Source organism: Schistosoma haematobium, chromosome ZW, assembly GCF_000699445.3.
Source record: "Schistosoma haematobium chromosome ZW, whole genome shotgun sequence".
Classification (NCBI taxonomy): Eukaryota; Metazoa; Platyhelminthes; class Trematoda; order Strigeidida; family Schistosomatidae; genus Schistosoma; species Schistosoma haematobium.
In genome coordinates this window covers 66,798,817-66,815,374 of record NC_067195.1, presented here as the reverse complement: position 1 = coordinate 66,815,374, position 16,558 = coordinate 66,798,817, and the positions used below count along the sequence as shown (strand labels likewise).

The window sequence follows — 16,558 nt, the reverse complement described above, 5'->3', positions numbered from 1 at the left end:
ATCCAGTATTTTTTTTTCCTTATAATAATTAAACTCTGTTACAGATAATTTTAAGTATGGTGTTACAAATTTTTTTCTGGTCATTAAACTTTTGTTGTTAGATATAAATTTACGGTGGGAAGGGGAGAAAGAAAATCTAGTTTATACTGATTGATTGACGTAATCTACTTTGATTTTTCTAAATATCAGATTAATTTTTTATCACTGTCATTTTCATCACAACAAGTAATTCGAGGTTTTTCTTTCGCTTTCTTTCTTCTTCTTCAACAGAACTGTTTTTTTTTTGAAAAAAATTTAAATTTACGTCATTTTGTTAATAAATACTCATAATATTTACTGAATAAAACATAATTTTTTAACAAAATATTTGATCAATTTATTTATTACTGAAATTTCATCATTCAACCTCATGTTAAAAGAATAGGCGTGTATCCAATATACATTTCATAGTTGAATGGGAAAGGGTAATTGGGTGGGAAAAAAAATGTAATGCTTCAAGCATCATTCAATGTTAACTTTAAGTGCTTCTTTTTATATTTTTAAAGTTTAAGCTGGTTGATATACTCATTTCAATGATATTTATATTATTTTGTAATAGAAATTTTACAATCTATAACCTCTTTTTTATTATTTTAAAATGAAAAATATCAATCAGTGGACTGTTGATAGTTTATCATAGATTTCATTATGTTATTGAATCAACATAATATTGTAGTGTCAGTCATTATTTTAAGTCCATATATTCTATTCTAGCTTTCGGACATTCCATTCTATTCATTCTACTTGAGTCATATTTTGACCTTGTCAATTATTTGCTTGTCAGTCTTGACTGTTTTTATATGAGCGTATATGTGTGTGCCCTTCTTATCCTATTAATCACATGTCTGTAGCTTTATGTTGTCTGATTATAAATATTGAGTAACGCTTGACTAAAATGGAGTTGGTTTCCCAGCCATCTTCCCTGCGTGTCATTTTGCTTGGCTCTGTTTCATTCGCTTCATATACGAAATATATGTATTCTCAAGTCAATTCTCGTTATTCGACTTATTTAATTCCGTTATTGACTAAGGCGATTTAAGTCGACGATTATATACGAGAATAGGCGAATACAACCATTCATACGATCTAAATAGGAGTCAGATCCACGGGCCACTAAAATATTTTCGTTCATGCTATTGATATTTGTAATGAGGAAATAAATTAAATGTAGAAATTCCTATTTAGATATTCAAAAAAAAAAAGATGAACAAAGCCAAAAAATTTCTTTTTATGTAGTTCTTTTTATTATTATGGCTTTCCTTGTTAATAATGCTTATTGTTAATTGTTGCATGACTGTAAAAGTCTCTACATGATTATATAACTGTTATTCAATATTCCAATTCCTATTAAAACTTTGTCAATTTTTTTATATCTTATAATGTAATTTATCAATTTGATATTTATTTATTCCAGTCAGTCAATTAAACACAACGTAAAATCTGGCATTTGTTCCAATTCATATATGTATTAATTATTACCGTTGAATCTTAACTGATTTATTTACCCCATCTTGAATTTATTTTACTGATCATTCTTCAATATTTGCACAAACGCTTTTGAATTTGTTATACAACTATCCATTATACCACTACTTGATTGATATTGATTTTCTTAATATTTTACATGTCCAAATAACAGACTGACCTGACAACCATTGAAATTAGGAAGTATTGGACGAATGTTTTATTCTAGTCTCCTTTGCAGTGTGTATCAACGATTTTAAATCAGGTCAAACCCAGGGAACTCGATTCTTATTGCAAGCACCTAGGATCTAAACTACTGAGTTAATGTTTAGTGGTTAACATTTCCAACGTTCATTAGTTGGCAATATTGTAAGACCACCACACATTACATTCAGCGATATCATGAACGCACTCTCCTTAGTAGTTGCATACTAGAATGAAATAGTTGTCTGGTATTTCCTGGTTTCAAACAGTTGTCTAACTAGGATTTGTCCATGTCTTTATCTATAATATAAACCAGTGTGGAGTTATAATGAAAAAGTAAGTGGAATGAAATAGTTTTTCGCTCTACTTGTGTGTTAAAAGTTATCTTAGAAGTTTCGCCTTTATTTATCAGAAAGTTAAATCATATACACTATTGCTTTGTATATCTACTGAATGTTCAACTTATAAATTAGATAACTGATTTGACTATAATTCATCCTAATAGGATTGTTAAATAAGAGATTGATGGTGCAAACCCAATAAAAGTATTTTTCTGATAATTTTTTAAATCCAAAAGGTCTTTTATATGTTTAACGACGATTATTGTTGGTCAAAATTATTCTTGTTTTTAAGGCATATTTCTCCTTTTGATATTGATTTAGTGTTTGTGCATTGGGTGGACGATTATTAAGTCAAGATTTTATCACTGTCAACGGTACTGCACAATGTCATAAAAATACCACAGGTCCTATTTATGAAGCATATTGTAATAATCGTGAAATAGCAACAGAGGAATCATGTGAATTTTTTAACGCTAACAATATCAGTTATTTTCCTGCTATGCCTGGTTTAACTTCAAAGAAATTTTTCGGTGAGTCTTTGTTTTTATGTCCACTTTTTTAGCAAAATTTTCCTTGGAACAAAGAAAAGTATTGTTGAAGAACAGTAGTGGATTATTTTTCAGATAATCCCTCCATGGTAAGATATCCAGCTCTTCACTAGGGTTTCGGCTTCAATTTCAGTTGAGGAGTCCTTCAATAGCTCCGCTACCAGCCATCGTGTGAATTTATCGATGCATGTAAAAATATAGTTGGGAGTAGTCCCACTATATCGATTTGTATGTGTTTGAATCTAGTGTTGGGATAAGGGAAAAAATCTACTGCGGAACTAGTACGACTATATGCTTTGACGTTTAGATACTTCATGGATGCTTTTATCCAACTACGAATACACGGACTCATGTTTAGTCTTACGAAACGTTCGCTGACTAGTTTGAACGTGGCTTTTATTCCAGGATGGAATATATTATGCATAATATATAATACCTTTCATCGTAATGGCTTCAGGATAAACAGTCACAGTTGACCTATTGACATGTCACATAATCCTTTTACACCACCTAATTGGACTTCGAACGCCAGCAGAATTGTGTTGTCGGATTTGAGCCTGCTTAATTCAACATCCGCCTTTCGCAAAGCCACCATATTATGATGATTGTCTACAGCTTGAATGAAAGCGTTTATTGCTGTTTTAGATGGTGCATCCACTACTTCGTTTTTAATGTTTTTAATATATCTTATACCAGACGTAAATTGGGAAATAAGTTCTAATCGTTGAATTTCCCTCACAAAATAATTATCTCCTTTGACTCTCAATGTTTTCGTAAGAGGTTAATGATCCGTGTACACAGTGAAAATTGTATCTCCTACCAGTGTTGAAGGTGCTTTATTGACAAGTAAATTGCTAGCAATCCTCTTCCTAACCTATTATACTGCGTCCGAGTAGGATTCAATCTCTTTGATAAAAATGAAAGAGGTTCCCATGTGCTACTTATAACTACTGCCTTGCGGCTCCTACTGTCACATTCTATGTATCCAATAATGATGGCTGATAGCATTTCACTCTTTTGTCTGAATAGCAGCAACGTATTTTCGTTTAGTGTTCGCTTGGCATTCTCTGATTCTTGTACAGCCTCGGCTGGCGGATGGGATGTCCGGGCATGTCCTCGCAAGGCGTCCGTCAGTGGTTGCAATATTTTCGCACAGTTCGGGACAAGTCGTCTATAATAATTTATTAGCCTCGAAAATCATCGCAATTTTTTTTATGATTTGGGTAACAAATAGTCATTGATAGCAGCAACTTCTTCCGGAACCTTGGGAAGTTATCATATGACTTAAGAATTGCAGAGATTTCTTTCCAAATTCAAACGTTTCAACGTTGATATAGATGCTATGTTCTTGAAGTCTCATGAATAATTGTCTTAATTGCTTTAGATAATCTTTCGCCGTAGCGCTAGCTACTAGCAGGTCATCGACATACGCATATTTCCCTTCCCAAACTTCTGATAATCTGATCAATAAGTCACTGAAGATTTTGTGCTGCATCTATTAATAGAAAGGGAATGGGTAAAAACTCGTATCACCCGAATGGGTTCGTGTTGTAACGTGTGGATTGCACGGTTTTGATAAGCAGCGTTTATATCGATCGATTACAGTGACACGTAAAACACGTAAGGACGACCTAGAGTCCCGATTGGTCCCGCTTCCCTGTCTAGCCCAGCCAGTTGAGTTCAGAACGCAAGTCACAGCCTCTGAGCTATGAATCGTTATATTTCAGACATACTCTATTTATATACTAACCAGACCACATCGTACCATAAAAATAGAAACACAACATCTGTACAATATTTAACGAGTGAAATAAATAATGGCCAATAGGGAATGTCCATTTAACGTCCAAGTACATCATTAGACTTAACATGATAATGATTGGCACATTATTCCGCATCCGTAACAGTTCGTCACTGCTGTTCTACGTATGCCTTCTTGCAGGACGAGAACGTGATGGTAAGCTCCGAAAACTCAATCTTTAAGAAAGTGGTATCTTTCATGTCATCAGTAAATTCGTGGATGATTGGTATCGGATATCTATCAGCTATTGTCTGCTTAGTAAGAGCTCGATAATCTCCACAAAGACTGATTTCTTCATTTTTTCTCAGAATCATATGCAACGGCAACTCCAAGGGCTACTCGAGCGACTTATAATGCCGAGCTTCATAAATTTATCGAGTTCTTGTTTTGCTACTTTTAAGTTTTGTAGGTCCAACCTTCGTGGCATTGTATTTGCTGGTGACCCTTTCGTCACTATATGATGCTGAACAGTATGCTTGAGCTCTGAGTTATAGTACATTATCTTCGCCAGCTCAGCAAACTCTGTTAAAAGGGATTTATGTGGATCACACTGGTTTTTAGATGCCACGAAATTCATAGAAACAGAACCGACAATTAATCCTCTTATTGTAAGGTTACGGTCACCGTTTATTAGTTGCTGTCATCTAGAGTCAACTAATACATCGAAGTTTTCTAGGTAATCAATACCTATAATAACGGATACATATGCTATAACAAGTTCCCATCAAAATGAAGTACCTCGAGTCATTTCCTGCTTCTTATACGCTTTAATTTTGTACTTAATTGTTGCTTTTAGCATTAGTTAAGTATTGATGTCTTATCTTTCGTCACTTACAAAGAGCATGACGCTAATTTCTGCTTCTGTATCTACTAAGAATTGTGCGCCCGTCGTTTGGTCCTGTATGTAAAACCAACGACTTTTTGTACGAGTTACACCAGCTAACACAGTCGTTACAGGCAGCCAACGGGATCGTTTCCTTGTTGTGTTTAGTCTGAAAGGTGGTTTACACCCCCTAGCTCTGTCGCCATACGTTTGATGATACCAACATAATGATGAAGGTAGATGTCTCCTGGAGAACGATTCGTCTCTGGTGCACGATCATCTTTTACATGTGATGAAAATAACAATAATAGTAAACGACAACGATAATTATAATCCACAATCATAATCCGAGTCCAGCCGAAGTATCCTGATTTTCTAATTCAGATCGTACCGTAGAGTTACGTTTTGCTCGCATGTTTGGTCTACCGTTTCTGTAATATATTATCTTCGAGATAATTCTTAAAGCTTCATATATCAATCAGCCTAATAACTGTTATTAAATAAACCCCAATGGTATATGGATTTCAGAAGGCGACATGAAGCGCCGACTACAGTTGGTTATTGAATAGTACAGATCACTAAGCCATAAGCACATCAAACGAATTTGTACAAAAACCTAATGCACCCGAGCGAGCGAGCGAGTATATATATATATATATATATATATATATATATATATATATGGGAAGGCGAATGGTTCATCGAGTGATTTAGGCAATATTAACATTTAAGCTAGAAAGAAGGATATGTGCGTAGGCGGTAACATGTGATTAAGCGTACGTTTTCATACAGACACAATAATAATAATAATAATAATAATAATAATAATAATAATAATAATAATAATAATAATATATACAAATCATTGCTTTTCGAATAATACTATCTGTTATACAAGGTAATTGATAGGCTTGACAAAATTAGACGTAAATAAACTTAAGTATAGGAGAGGTGCTATGGGACGAATCTATAGCTTGCATCATAACGACTGTGGGTTTTTCATTAGTATTAAAATGAAATTTGATGGTATGACCATAATTTACAAAATAGTGGTAATTAAATTGTTCTCAAAGTATTTGTTCAATCATATAATACTACGGCATACTGCGAAACGAATTTTCTGTTTGCTACCACGTTTGAAATTGAATCTGAGATACTGATAGCCTAATTACTAGAGTTCACTTTTGTTAAAAAGGATTCACTACACAAGTTATTACGTTTTATATCTGTCTGGAAGCAATAATATCTGATTATATGTCAAAAAGTATTCAATAATGCTGGGTGTGTGTGCGAATGATAAACTTAAACTACACCTGTTTTAGTGTCATTCCAAAGTTATGATCTGATATTGATAGCTAATAATCGATTACCGATGAAGTTCACAACTGTCGTTTGGGTCTTAATGGCATAATAAAAAAATACATGTGATTAGAGATAATATGTAGACGATTAGTTATCGAGAGAATTTAAGTTGCCTTAATCTGTTTTGTTCATCTAAAAGATAAACAGATTTTGTTCTGTTTTATTCCCGTTTTATTGAATATTAGAAAGTCAAGTTTGGCGGGTGCTAAAACGGTTACTATGAATGGATTAGTGAAAATTACTTGTTTATAATGTATAGTGATTAAGATAAACTGCTTTCTGGTAATTATGAATAGGATTCTGTATTTTGTTGACGTAATATGGAACTTATGAAAGTATTGTGTCGTGATCGCTTAATAAGCAAGACGGCTTTCTGAAATAACAAACCAAACTTTAAAATTATCCATCAGTAGCTACACTGTCACTATATCAGTTCAAGACCATAAACGACGGACATAAAGTTTACTTTTTCTTATATGGTCTATTTACTAACTCTTATGAAACAACTTTGTTCACCTTCGTAAACTCGTCTTTCAAAAGATTTTGCGGTAAGCTTAATAGATAGATCAACTACCGTCTGATATACGCGATCACTAAACTACAGTTATTTTAAAGAGGGTTGTGTATTGTCTAGAGTAGGTAATATCTGAATTATTATTTTACTTTTTATGATGGGAATTCATAATTCATTTTTACTTACTATTTTACCAAGACATAATAATATTATTTCTGCTCGTTAGTTAGGGGTGTCCGAATTCGTGTTCATGTTAGCAATGGGATTTGGATCCAGTACCTTTAGCTTCAATCGCCCATCACCTTATCCACCGATAAAAATTTACTCAAAAGTATCAACGACGGGATAGTTCAAACTTTTTCTAATAACGAGATGAGTATCATACTTATCGCAGCCATCTGGGTTCACTATATCAGTGAATAATTGTGGCGTTCGTAGCGAGAAATGCTAGGTTAGAATTGCGATGTGAACATCGACACTAGCATGAAGGCACACCCAGTTGACGAGCCTCAGTTTGGACGACACGCTCGTCCTAGATTTCACTGCTATTAAAAATCTAGAGATATTGAAGAGCTTACTTAACAAGTACAACTCATTTGTACAGGATCTGTACTCGAATAATACCAGTCCTAACAAAGCTTATAGTGAACTAACATTGAAATAGATCATTTCAAATGAAGCTTGTCAGGGTCAGCCTCTTTTCTATTTTTAATTAACTATTTTATGGACATTACTTTAGAAATAATGTTCCCATCGTCTGGCTTTTCATTAGTCGTTTTCCTACAATGGGATTTACTTTTTTACTTAGAATACTCAGATGATATTGTCCCCTTATCTTGAGAGTCTCACCAACCAAGGTGGGCTTGTACCTGACGAAATCTTGACATGTATCCAGAATGATAGGTTAGCTTATTTCAACTCGTGTCACTGGTGGCGTAGGCGAGATATCCATCTTCCAACTATCGTGCTAGTATATTGTATGACAGTTTGTCCCATTCTACTTTATGACTATGAGACGTGGCTCTTAAAAATAAGAGGTATTTACAGGCTACTAGTATTCGAGTATAGATGTCTTCGAATTGTTGGTCGCATATATTTTAACTATCGATTTGGCAATGCTGAGATTCAAGGCAGGGTTACTTACTTACTTACTTAATCCTGTTATTCCCAATGGAACATAGGCCGCCGACCAGCGTTCTCCAGCACACACTGTCCTAAGCCTTCCTTCCTAGTTCTATCCGATTATTGTTCATTCTTCTCATGTCTGTCTCCATTTCTCGACGCAATGTGTTCTTTGATCTTCCTCTTTTCCTTTGGCCCTGAGGATTCCATGTGAGGGCTTGCCTTATGACATAGTTGGGTGCTTTCCTCAATGTGTGTCCTATCCACTTCCACTGCTTCTTCCCGATTTCTTCCTCTACTGGGATCTGGTTTGTTTTCTCCCACAGTAGGTTGTTGCTGATAGTGACTGGCCAACGGATCCGAAGTATTTTACGTAGAAAACTTAATAAACACCTGTATCTTCTGGATGATGGCTTTCGCAGTTCTCCAAGTTTCCGCCCCAGTAGACAGTAGAACTGTCTTGACATTTGTATTGAAAATTCTGACCTTAGTGTTGGTTGACAATTGTTTTGAGTTCCAGATGTTCTTCAGTTGTAGATATGCTACTCTTGCTTTTCCGATGCGCGCTTTCACATCTGCATCAAGTCCACCGTGTTCATCAATGATGTTGCCCAAATATGTAAAGTATTTTACATTTTCCAAATCTTCTCCGTCAAGTGTGATTTGATTGTTGCATGCTGTGTTGTATCGGAGAATCTTGCTTTTGCTTTTGTGTATGTTGAGACCTACTGCTACTGAAGGTGCTGCTACACTGGTCGTCTTCTTCATTTGTTGAAGAGCCAGATCATTTGCGAAGTCTGGGTCATCCAGCCGCATCCTAGATGTCCACTGTATCCCATGCTTCCCCTCAGATGTTGATGTGTTCGTTATCCAGTCGATCACCAGGAGAAAGAGGAAGGGTGAGAGTAAGCAACCTTGCCTGACACAGGTCTTTACCTCGCACGAGTCTGTCAATTGTCGTCCATGCATGATTTTGCAGTTTAATCCATCATATGAATTCTGTATGATATTGACTTTCTGAGGCACGCCGTAGTGTCAAAGAAGTTTTCACAGTGTTGTCCTGTCCACGCTATCAAATGTTTTCTCGTAGTCAATTAAGTTGATGTAGAGTGATGAATTCCATTCAATTGATTGTTCCACAATGATCCGTAGAGTTGCGATTTGGTCTGTACACGATCTTTCCTTGCGGGATCCTGCCTGTTGGTCTCGAAGTTGGGCGTCTATGGAGTCCTTCATTCCGTTTAACAATACCCTGTTGAAGACTTTTCCTGGTACTGAGAGAAGAGTGGTGTCCCTGTAGTTATCACAGTTGCTGAGATCGCCTTTTCGTGGTATTTTGACCAGAAGTCCTTCTTTCCAGTCTGTTGGTACTTGTTCCTCATCCCAAATCCTATTGAAGAGAATGTGGAGTATCCTTGCAGTTGCCGCTACGTCTGCTTTTAGTGCCTCTGCTGGGATGTTGTCTGGTCCTGCTGCTTTGCCACTCTTGATTTGTCTGATGGTCATGCTGATTTCTTCAATTGTTGGTGGGCCAACATCGATTGGGAGGTCCGTAGGTGTTGCTTCGATGTTGGGTGGGTTCAGTGGGGCTGGTCGGTTCAAGAGTTCTTTGAAGTGTTCTATCCACCTGTTTCGTTGTTCTTCGATGTTGGTGATTACTTTGCACTTCCTGCTTTTCACAAGTCGTTCTGGTTTACGGTAATTTCCAGAGAGTTTCTTTGTTGTGTTATACAGTTGTTTCATGTTTCCTTCTCTTGCAGCCTTTTCCGCCGTTATTACAAAATCTTCCACACATTTACGTTTGTCGTTTCTGACGCTCCTCTTCACTTGTTTGTGCCTTGGCTTTCTCTGCTCTTGTTCGGCTGGTATTGATTGCTGCCTTCATGTTCTTCCTTTCTTGAATCATGTTCAGTGTATCAACAGTGATCATTTCCTTTTGGTTGTGCTTCTTGTGACCCTGAGCCTAATGACATGTTGAATTGATTGCTTTTTTTATCCCTTTCCATTTGCTCTCCATAGTAGTTCCTTCTCCATTGAGTAGATCATGAAAGGTCTGGAATCTATTGCTGAGGGTTATCCTGGATTTGTTACGCTTGTCAATATCCCGAAGAAAAGCCGTATTAAACTTTTGTGATGTTTTCCGCCCCGTTGCTTACAGCTTCTTAAGTTTCAAATTAATCTTGGCGACCAGCAAGTGATGATCTGATGCTATATCACCTCCTAACTTGGTTCTCACATCCTCCATCGTCCTCTTGAAGGTTTTGTTGATGCAGATATGGCTGATTTGGTTCTGTATAGTGTGATCCGGTGAAGTCCATGTGGTTTTGTGAATGCGTTTGTGTGGGAATATAGTGCCGCCTAAATCCACTTTATTAAAGGGAAAGTCTATGTCATCCCATGATGTCTTCATATCCGGTATTGTCCATGCCAATCTTGGCATTGAAATCTTCCATCAGAATGGTCAAGTACTTTGTTGGGAACTTCTCGACGATTGAATGCAGCTTATCATAGAATCGGTTTTTAACGTCTTCATTGTAGTCGTTGGTAGGCGGATAGCATTGGATGACGTTCATTGTATTGCGTTTTTTCTTCGTTTTGAAGGGGGATTTGATGTTCCTTGGTCCATGAGATTCCCGTCCGATAAGTGCATTTTGTGCTTGTTTGGACAGCATCAACGCAACTCCTTGTGTATGTGGGGCATTTTCTTCCTCATGGCCGGAGTATAACAGAAGCTCTTCTGAAGCTATTTGTTGTTGTCCAACTTTCGTCCAATGTGTTTCGCTGATCCCAAGCACGTCTAGGTTGTATCTCCTCATTTCTTCAGCAATTTGGAAAACTCTCCCGGTCTCAAGCATTGTACGGGCATTCCATGTACCTAAATAAATGGTTGCTCTGGTTGTCAGAAAGGGTATCGGCCTCGTGACTTCCGAAGGAACTCGGCTTTCACCATGAGGCGTCATAACCTTTCCAAATGAAGACCTGACTCTCAGGACAGAGTTTAAATGGTTTGAATAATTTCTTTCTGGCTAGCGCTTTTTAACGAGTTAGTTTTCTACGGGACGGGGCCCCTAACCACATGATCAACCCTCATCCTTTATACGGGCTTGGGAATCGGCATAGCCCCGGAGGGGCTTTACGCGGAGTTTCAACGCAGGGTACTGCACTGGGTAAATATGGATCAATCGAGATGATCATGACATGCATTACGTATGAATATCCACTGCATATATCGTCATTCAAAGGCTGGTATAGGAGTAAGTTGGAAGAAGGCCAGTGACTCCTTAAACAAGACGTAGTATCAGTTCATAAAGCTACTGACTGTTGGAGTGTTCCGTGTAGGTATCTAGTTACCTAGGATTTGACTTCAGTGAGATCGTTTCTGGTCGCTATTGTGATATACATGTTGCCAATCCTCCTGTACAGTTATCTACTTAATCCGCGTCGAGTGAAAAACGAAATTGAGTAAGCCAAATACGAGAATGGATTTTGAATATGTATATTTCATACAATCCGTGATTTGAACAGGCAATTGGGGAATGAAGCGAAGAGAGGAGAGCGAAGCGAAATGATGCGCAGTGGAGCCAACTCCATTTAGTCAAACGTTATTCAATATTTATAGTCACACAAAAATAAGCTGCAGACATGTGATGAATAGGATAAGAAGTGTACACACATATGCTCATATAAAATCAGTCAGGGTTGATAAGTGAATAATTAACAAGATCAAAAAGTGATTCAAAAAGAATGAATAAACTGGTCTGTCCGAAAGCTAGAATAAGTTATATGGGCTTAACATATCAACTGACACTACAGGTAGGCTTGAACTAACTGGTTGAAAACTACGTGATCACCGCAACCAATGGTTTGAGATTTTATGTGACATCGTTTAGCATTGTGCGCAAGGCCCCAGCTCCATAAACGTTTTATTTCTCTTCGAGCTTAAGTTCCCAAGTTATCTTATGAAGTTTGTTTGATAAATAAACTTACACTTTTTCTCGACCCATATTTTCCGTACTTGAATCTTTATTTTACTACTTAGCCTATTACTTTTACTTCTTTGGTATTTCACTTTGCTAACGTGGCATTGTGAACCGAGCCTATGTAGGAATGTTGCAGGTTCTGTGTTGCATATTGGTTACTGACTAGACTTCTGTTTTAGTTATTTATCCTTCATTTATCTCATTACTTTGAGCTAGCTGGAGTATGATTCTAGAATGTTAGTAGCCTGATATCTAATCAATATGTTTTTGTGTTTGCATTTATTGCTCGGGAACGATTGCGAATTTTGTTTTGGATTCATTAAACTTTTGAAATTAATGTTTTGAGGCATCTTTTAAAGTAGGTTTCAGTACTTGGAAGTCATTTATTTTTTTACCTCTTCATAAATTTTGAGAATTTTTTCCTAATTTTCCTTTGATTGGCTGAATCAATTTCGTCATTTTGTTTGTTACTAACTTCAGTTACTTTATATTTATCAGTTACAATGAATCATTGTGTACTTATAGTGGCTTGGGCTATTGATAGACACTTTTTAAATACTCTGATTGAGATTTTAATCATAATGAAGATCGATCTACTTAATGTCTTATCTTTGATTATCTCCCTGTCAACCACTGTTAAATACCTTTTATTTCACGACTATGAATTACTGAGTGATTTCGATTTTGTGACATTTTTTTCAAACGATATAGAGATTGATGTGATGTGCAACGGGTGTATGAAAATTTAAATTTTCATGAATTTTTACGACTTATGATAGTTATTATTTTTATTTCCTCTATTTATTTGTCTAAGTACTATATATTATTTCTTTCAGCTGTATATGTTGTCTCCTTTCTTGTTCAGCGTATTTTTTGAATTACTCATTGATTTTAATTAGTTTGTATATTCTGCTTTAATTACTTTTTAATAACTACACTAATACTTCCAGTGACATTCTGTCTTCCATGTTGTGTATGTTGTAATGGTTACCTTTTTGGTTACTTTCATGTTGTAAAGTATAAACTACGTGTCTCCGATACATTAAATAATTTGATTTATAACATATATATGTGTGCATGTGTATTTATGTTTGTATCTGGAATACCATTGGAGACAGACACTTTCAATCAATGATCACATTGATAATAGGAACACTTTCCTAACTTTTAAACTACTATTAGTCAAGGATCTGCAGATTTAGTTTATACCTCACTTATATACTTTTACAAAGGGTAACCGTTTATTACATATATACTTAAAAGTATCGTTAACATTTACTCAGTTTACATTTTAAAATTCAGGGAAAATAGTGTACTTGGGATGTAGGAGTTTGAAGACTTATGTAGAACTTCTAGTCTTGTGTCCGATCTTTTCTAGTTTATTAAAAATTATTATAAATAACTCACAGATAATCGATAAGATTTGTCGTGTTGTATCGAAAAAATTAAATAACTAGAATATTGTAGTTGATTTTGCGAAACTTAGACGATAGTTGTATTTTTTTAAAGCGACAGTTTATTTTTCTCTGATGCTAGTTGTAGCCTTCAGTAGTCCAACTACTTGAATACGTATGCAGACAAATATTAAACGTATTCTTTATGACGATACTTCAATAATATATTTCAAACGACTAACGATTATTTAAAAATAATTTAATTCACGCTTCCTTTCTCTTTGCGAACAGAACTGAAAAATTCGTTCTGATATTCTCTTCACATAATGTAATCTATTCCTGGAAACATATTTGAACTATTGTGAAACCAAGTTTGGATGCTAATCTTTACATCGTCTCTCACCTCAATGGTATTAGTTCCCTTTAATTATTCTGGATACATTTTTTTCATCAGAATATCTCAGACTACTGTTTTCTATGCCCATTGATTCTGATTAAACTTCTATTAATTAGTATTCACTTTAGTATTTTATCCACTATCTCTTTGGATAGCTAACGATTTATTTTGGAGCTATTTATTTTACTTTTTTTCATTCCAGTTTGTTTTACTCCAGTTGTTTCATGTTTATGTCCTATAAGTTATTGTTTTAATAGTTAAAGATTTTTTCCCTTAATTTTCCTTTCTAATTCATCATAACCAATATTTGGAGATCTTAATGGATATGGCTTAAAAGTGTTCACTTTCTATGCACACCTTGCATTTCAGTGTAACTATATGCTTTTATTTCATGGTTTTGATTAATTCTTTCTAAATTCTATTATTTGTGATTATCTTTTCACGACCATTCATATTTATATTTTCGTCCCATTCGATTTTCTGATTGGTATTATCAATTTTGCTATGAAGTGTGGCAACCTGAGCTAATGCATATTCCTACCACATCTTGCTATATTCGCGAAATATGTGTTAATAAGGAAACAGGTGGATCTCTCACATTCACTGAACAATCTTTCAAATTACTGTTGTTTATTTAAAATCATGAAGGTATTGGTAATCAGCCTGTATTATATTGAATCAGTTGTATAGAAACCAATGATTTGAATTTACTTATGCTCTCAAGTAAAACGTCTGCCTTGATTAATCATGTAATTTTATATAGGTATTTATGTGTGACGGGATATAATTGATACATTTCTTGACAACTTGCATATTTAACGTACTATTGTATGTTATATATCAATAGTTGCTAATTCATGATGAATTCAATGATTTATCCTGATCACACTCAAAGTATGAAATCAAAACGGTAAATGTTTTCCGAACAACTTAATATCACAGTACCTACAAACTTATGTATGTATAAAAAGCATATGAAAATGACTAAATGGTATTTTTGCGTTTTCTCCTCAAAAATGTAGTCTTCTAGCATAGAATTCATTATTTATGTCTGTTAGTTAATTACAGTAATAGAAATAAACAAAGAATCTCACAATGTGAGAATTGTTTTAAGAGAAAAAATGTGTAAAAAAGAAAACGTATAAGGATTACAACGAGAAACACAGTAAAAATCGTAGTAAGAAGTAAAATAAGTTTTATTACTATACCAAGTGTTTATACTAGTTTATTAACTCTTGTTGTTTCATTTCTACAAAAATAAACAAATGATATCCTTTTTCCACCAATATCTTAATGCAGTCTGTCTATTCATCAAGAACAAACTTACAATTTTGTTCATTCTTGAGATATTACTGAAAGCAATTGCGTTTGAAAATCCTTCAATATGACTTTTTTAAAATGACATTGTTGACTGATATCTTTAAGTCTCAGAATAAACTGAAGTTCGAATGATTTGACTTGAACTGATTTGATACTGTTTAAAGGAAAAATGGCTCAATAATGTCATGTCGAAAATATAGGGGTGTAGAAAATACAGATCTGGTCCTTGACCGAAGTAGGATATTCTTCATCACGTATCGATAAATGATAATCGGATAGAAAAATCTATATTAATTTCTTTAAATTATTTAACGGTTATAAAATTAGTTGAAATCCTTACTTTCCTTATATTTTTAATCAATTTATTTACTAAATCTGAACTTTTTATCAATTATATCCGTGAAAATATTTACCAGCGATGTGTCATTAACGCATTGCTGGAAATATGTATTCACATTAATATTCGTATAATTTTTACTGACTTGTTACTGAATAGAAAATTATTAAATATGTGATTGTACACACCTATACTTGTACTTTGCTACTACATATGCACCAAGGCATTAAATTATCTAAGCAATTATCTATCTTTATAACTACAAGTTGGGAAATTCACTTTTGGCTTCGCTTCTTTATGCTCATATGTCTGAATGTTTTGATGTAACCGATCAAATGTGTGACGTTTTCTTATGTTACAATTATTGTGTTGATTTGATGAAACTTCTATATTAGATTTATTTTTCTTATTTCAGATTATTTTATTAAAAGAATTGATTTATGAAAATTAAGCATACATAGAGTTGAATCATATCAGTACAAAGTCTACAAAATGATATTCTTATTAGTCAGTTATATTCGAACGAGTAGCGTATCATGAATTCAATTGAAATGGATATTAACATATTGAAATTAATTAATCATGAGTGTATTTTAAGTACTTAAGGGGTGTTTTAGTGGCCTTGTGTCTGACTCCAGTTAAATTGTGTGGTGATTGTTATCCAAATATAGATACCACCTATCTTCATATATATTTATCGATTTAAGTCGCGTTAGAGAATAGCGGAATAAAATAAACCAAATACGAGAATGAATTTTGAGTATACATATTTCATCTAATCGTTGATCTGAACAGACAGTCAGGGGAACGAAGCAAAACAAACGAAATGACGCGCAGTGGAGAAGGTGAATGAGTCAACTTGATTTAATCAAGCGTAACTCAATATTTATACTGAGACAAAAATAAGTTACA

At 34.7% G+C, this 16,558-nt stretch overlaps 1 protein-coding gene across 1 annotated transcript in view; it reads left to right on the top strand.

Moving 5' to 3' along the window:
• MS3_00004204 (uncharacterized protein) overlaps positions 1-16,558 on the top strand; it is a gene marked incomplete at its 3' end in the record, with an annotated part of 131,901 nt that overhangs the window by 25,194 nt on the left and 90,149 nt on the right. Inside the window, exon 7 of the mRNA XM_012942191.3 lies at positions 2,370-2,578. Coding sequence (XP_012797645.1) covers positions 2,370-2,578 — 209 coding nt within the window. The remainder of the gene's footprint in view (positions 1-2,369; positions 2,579-16,558) is intronic.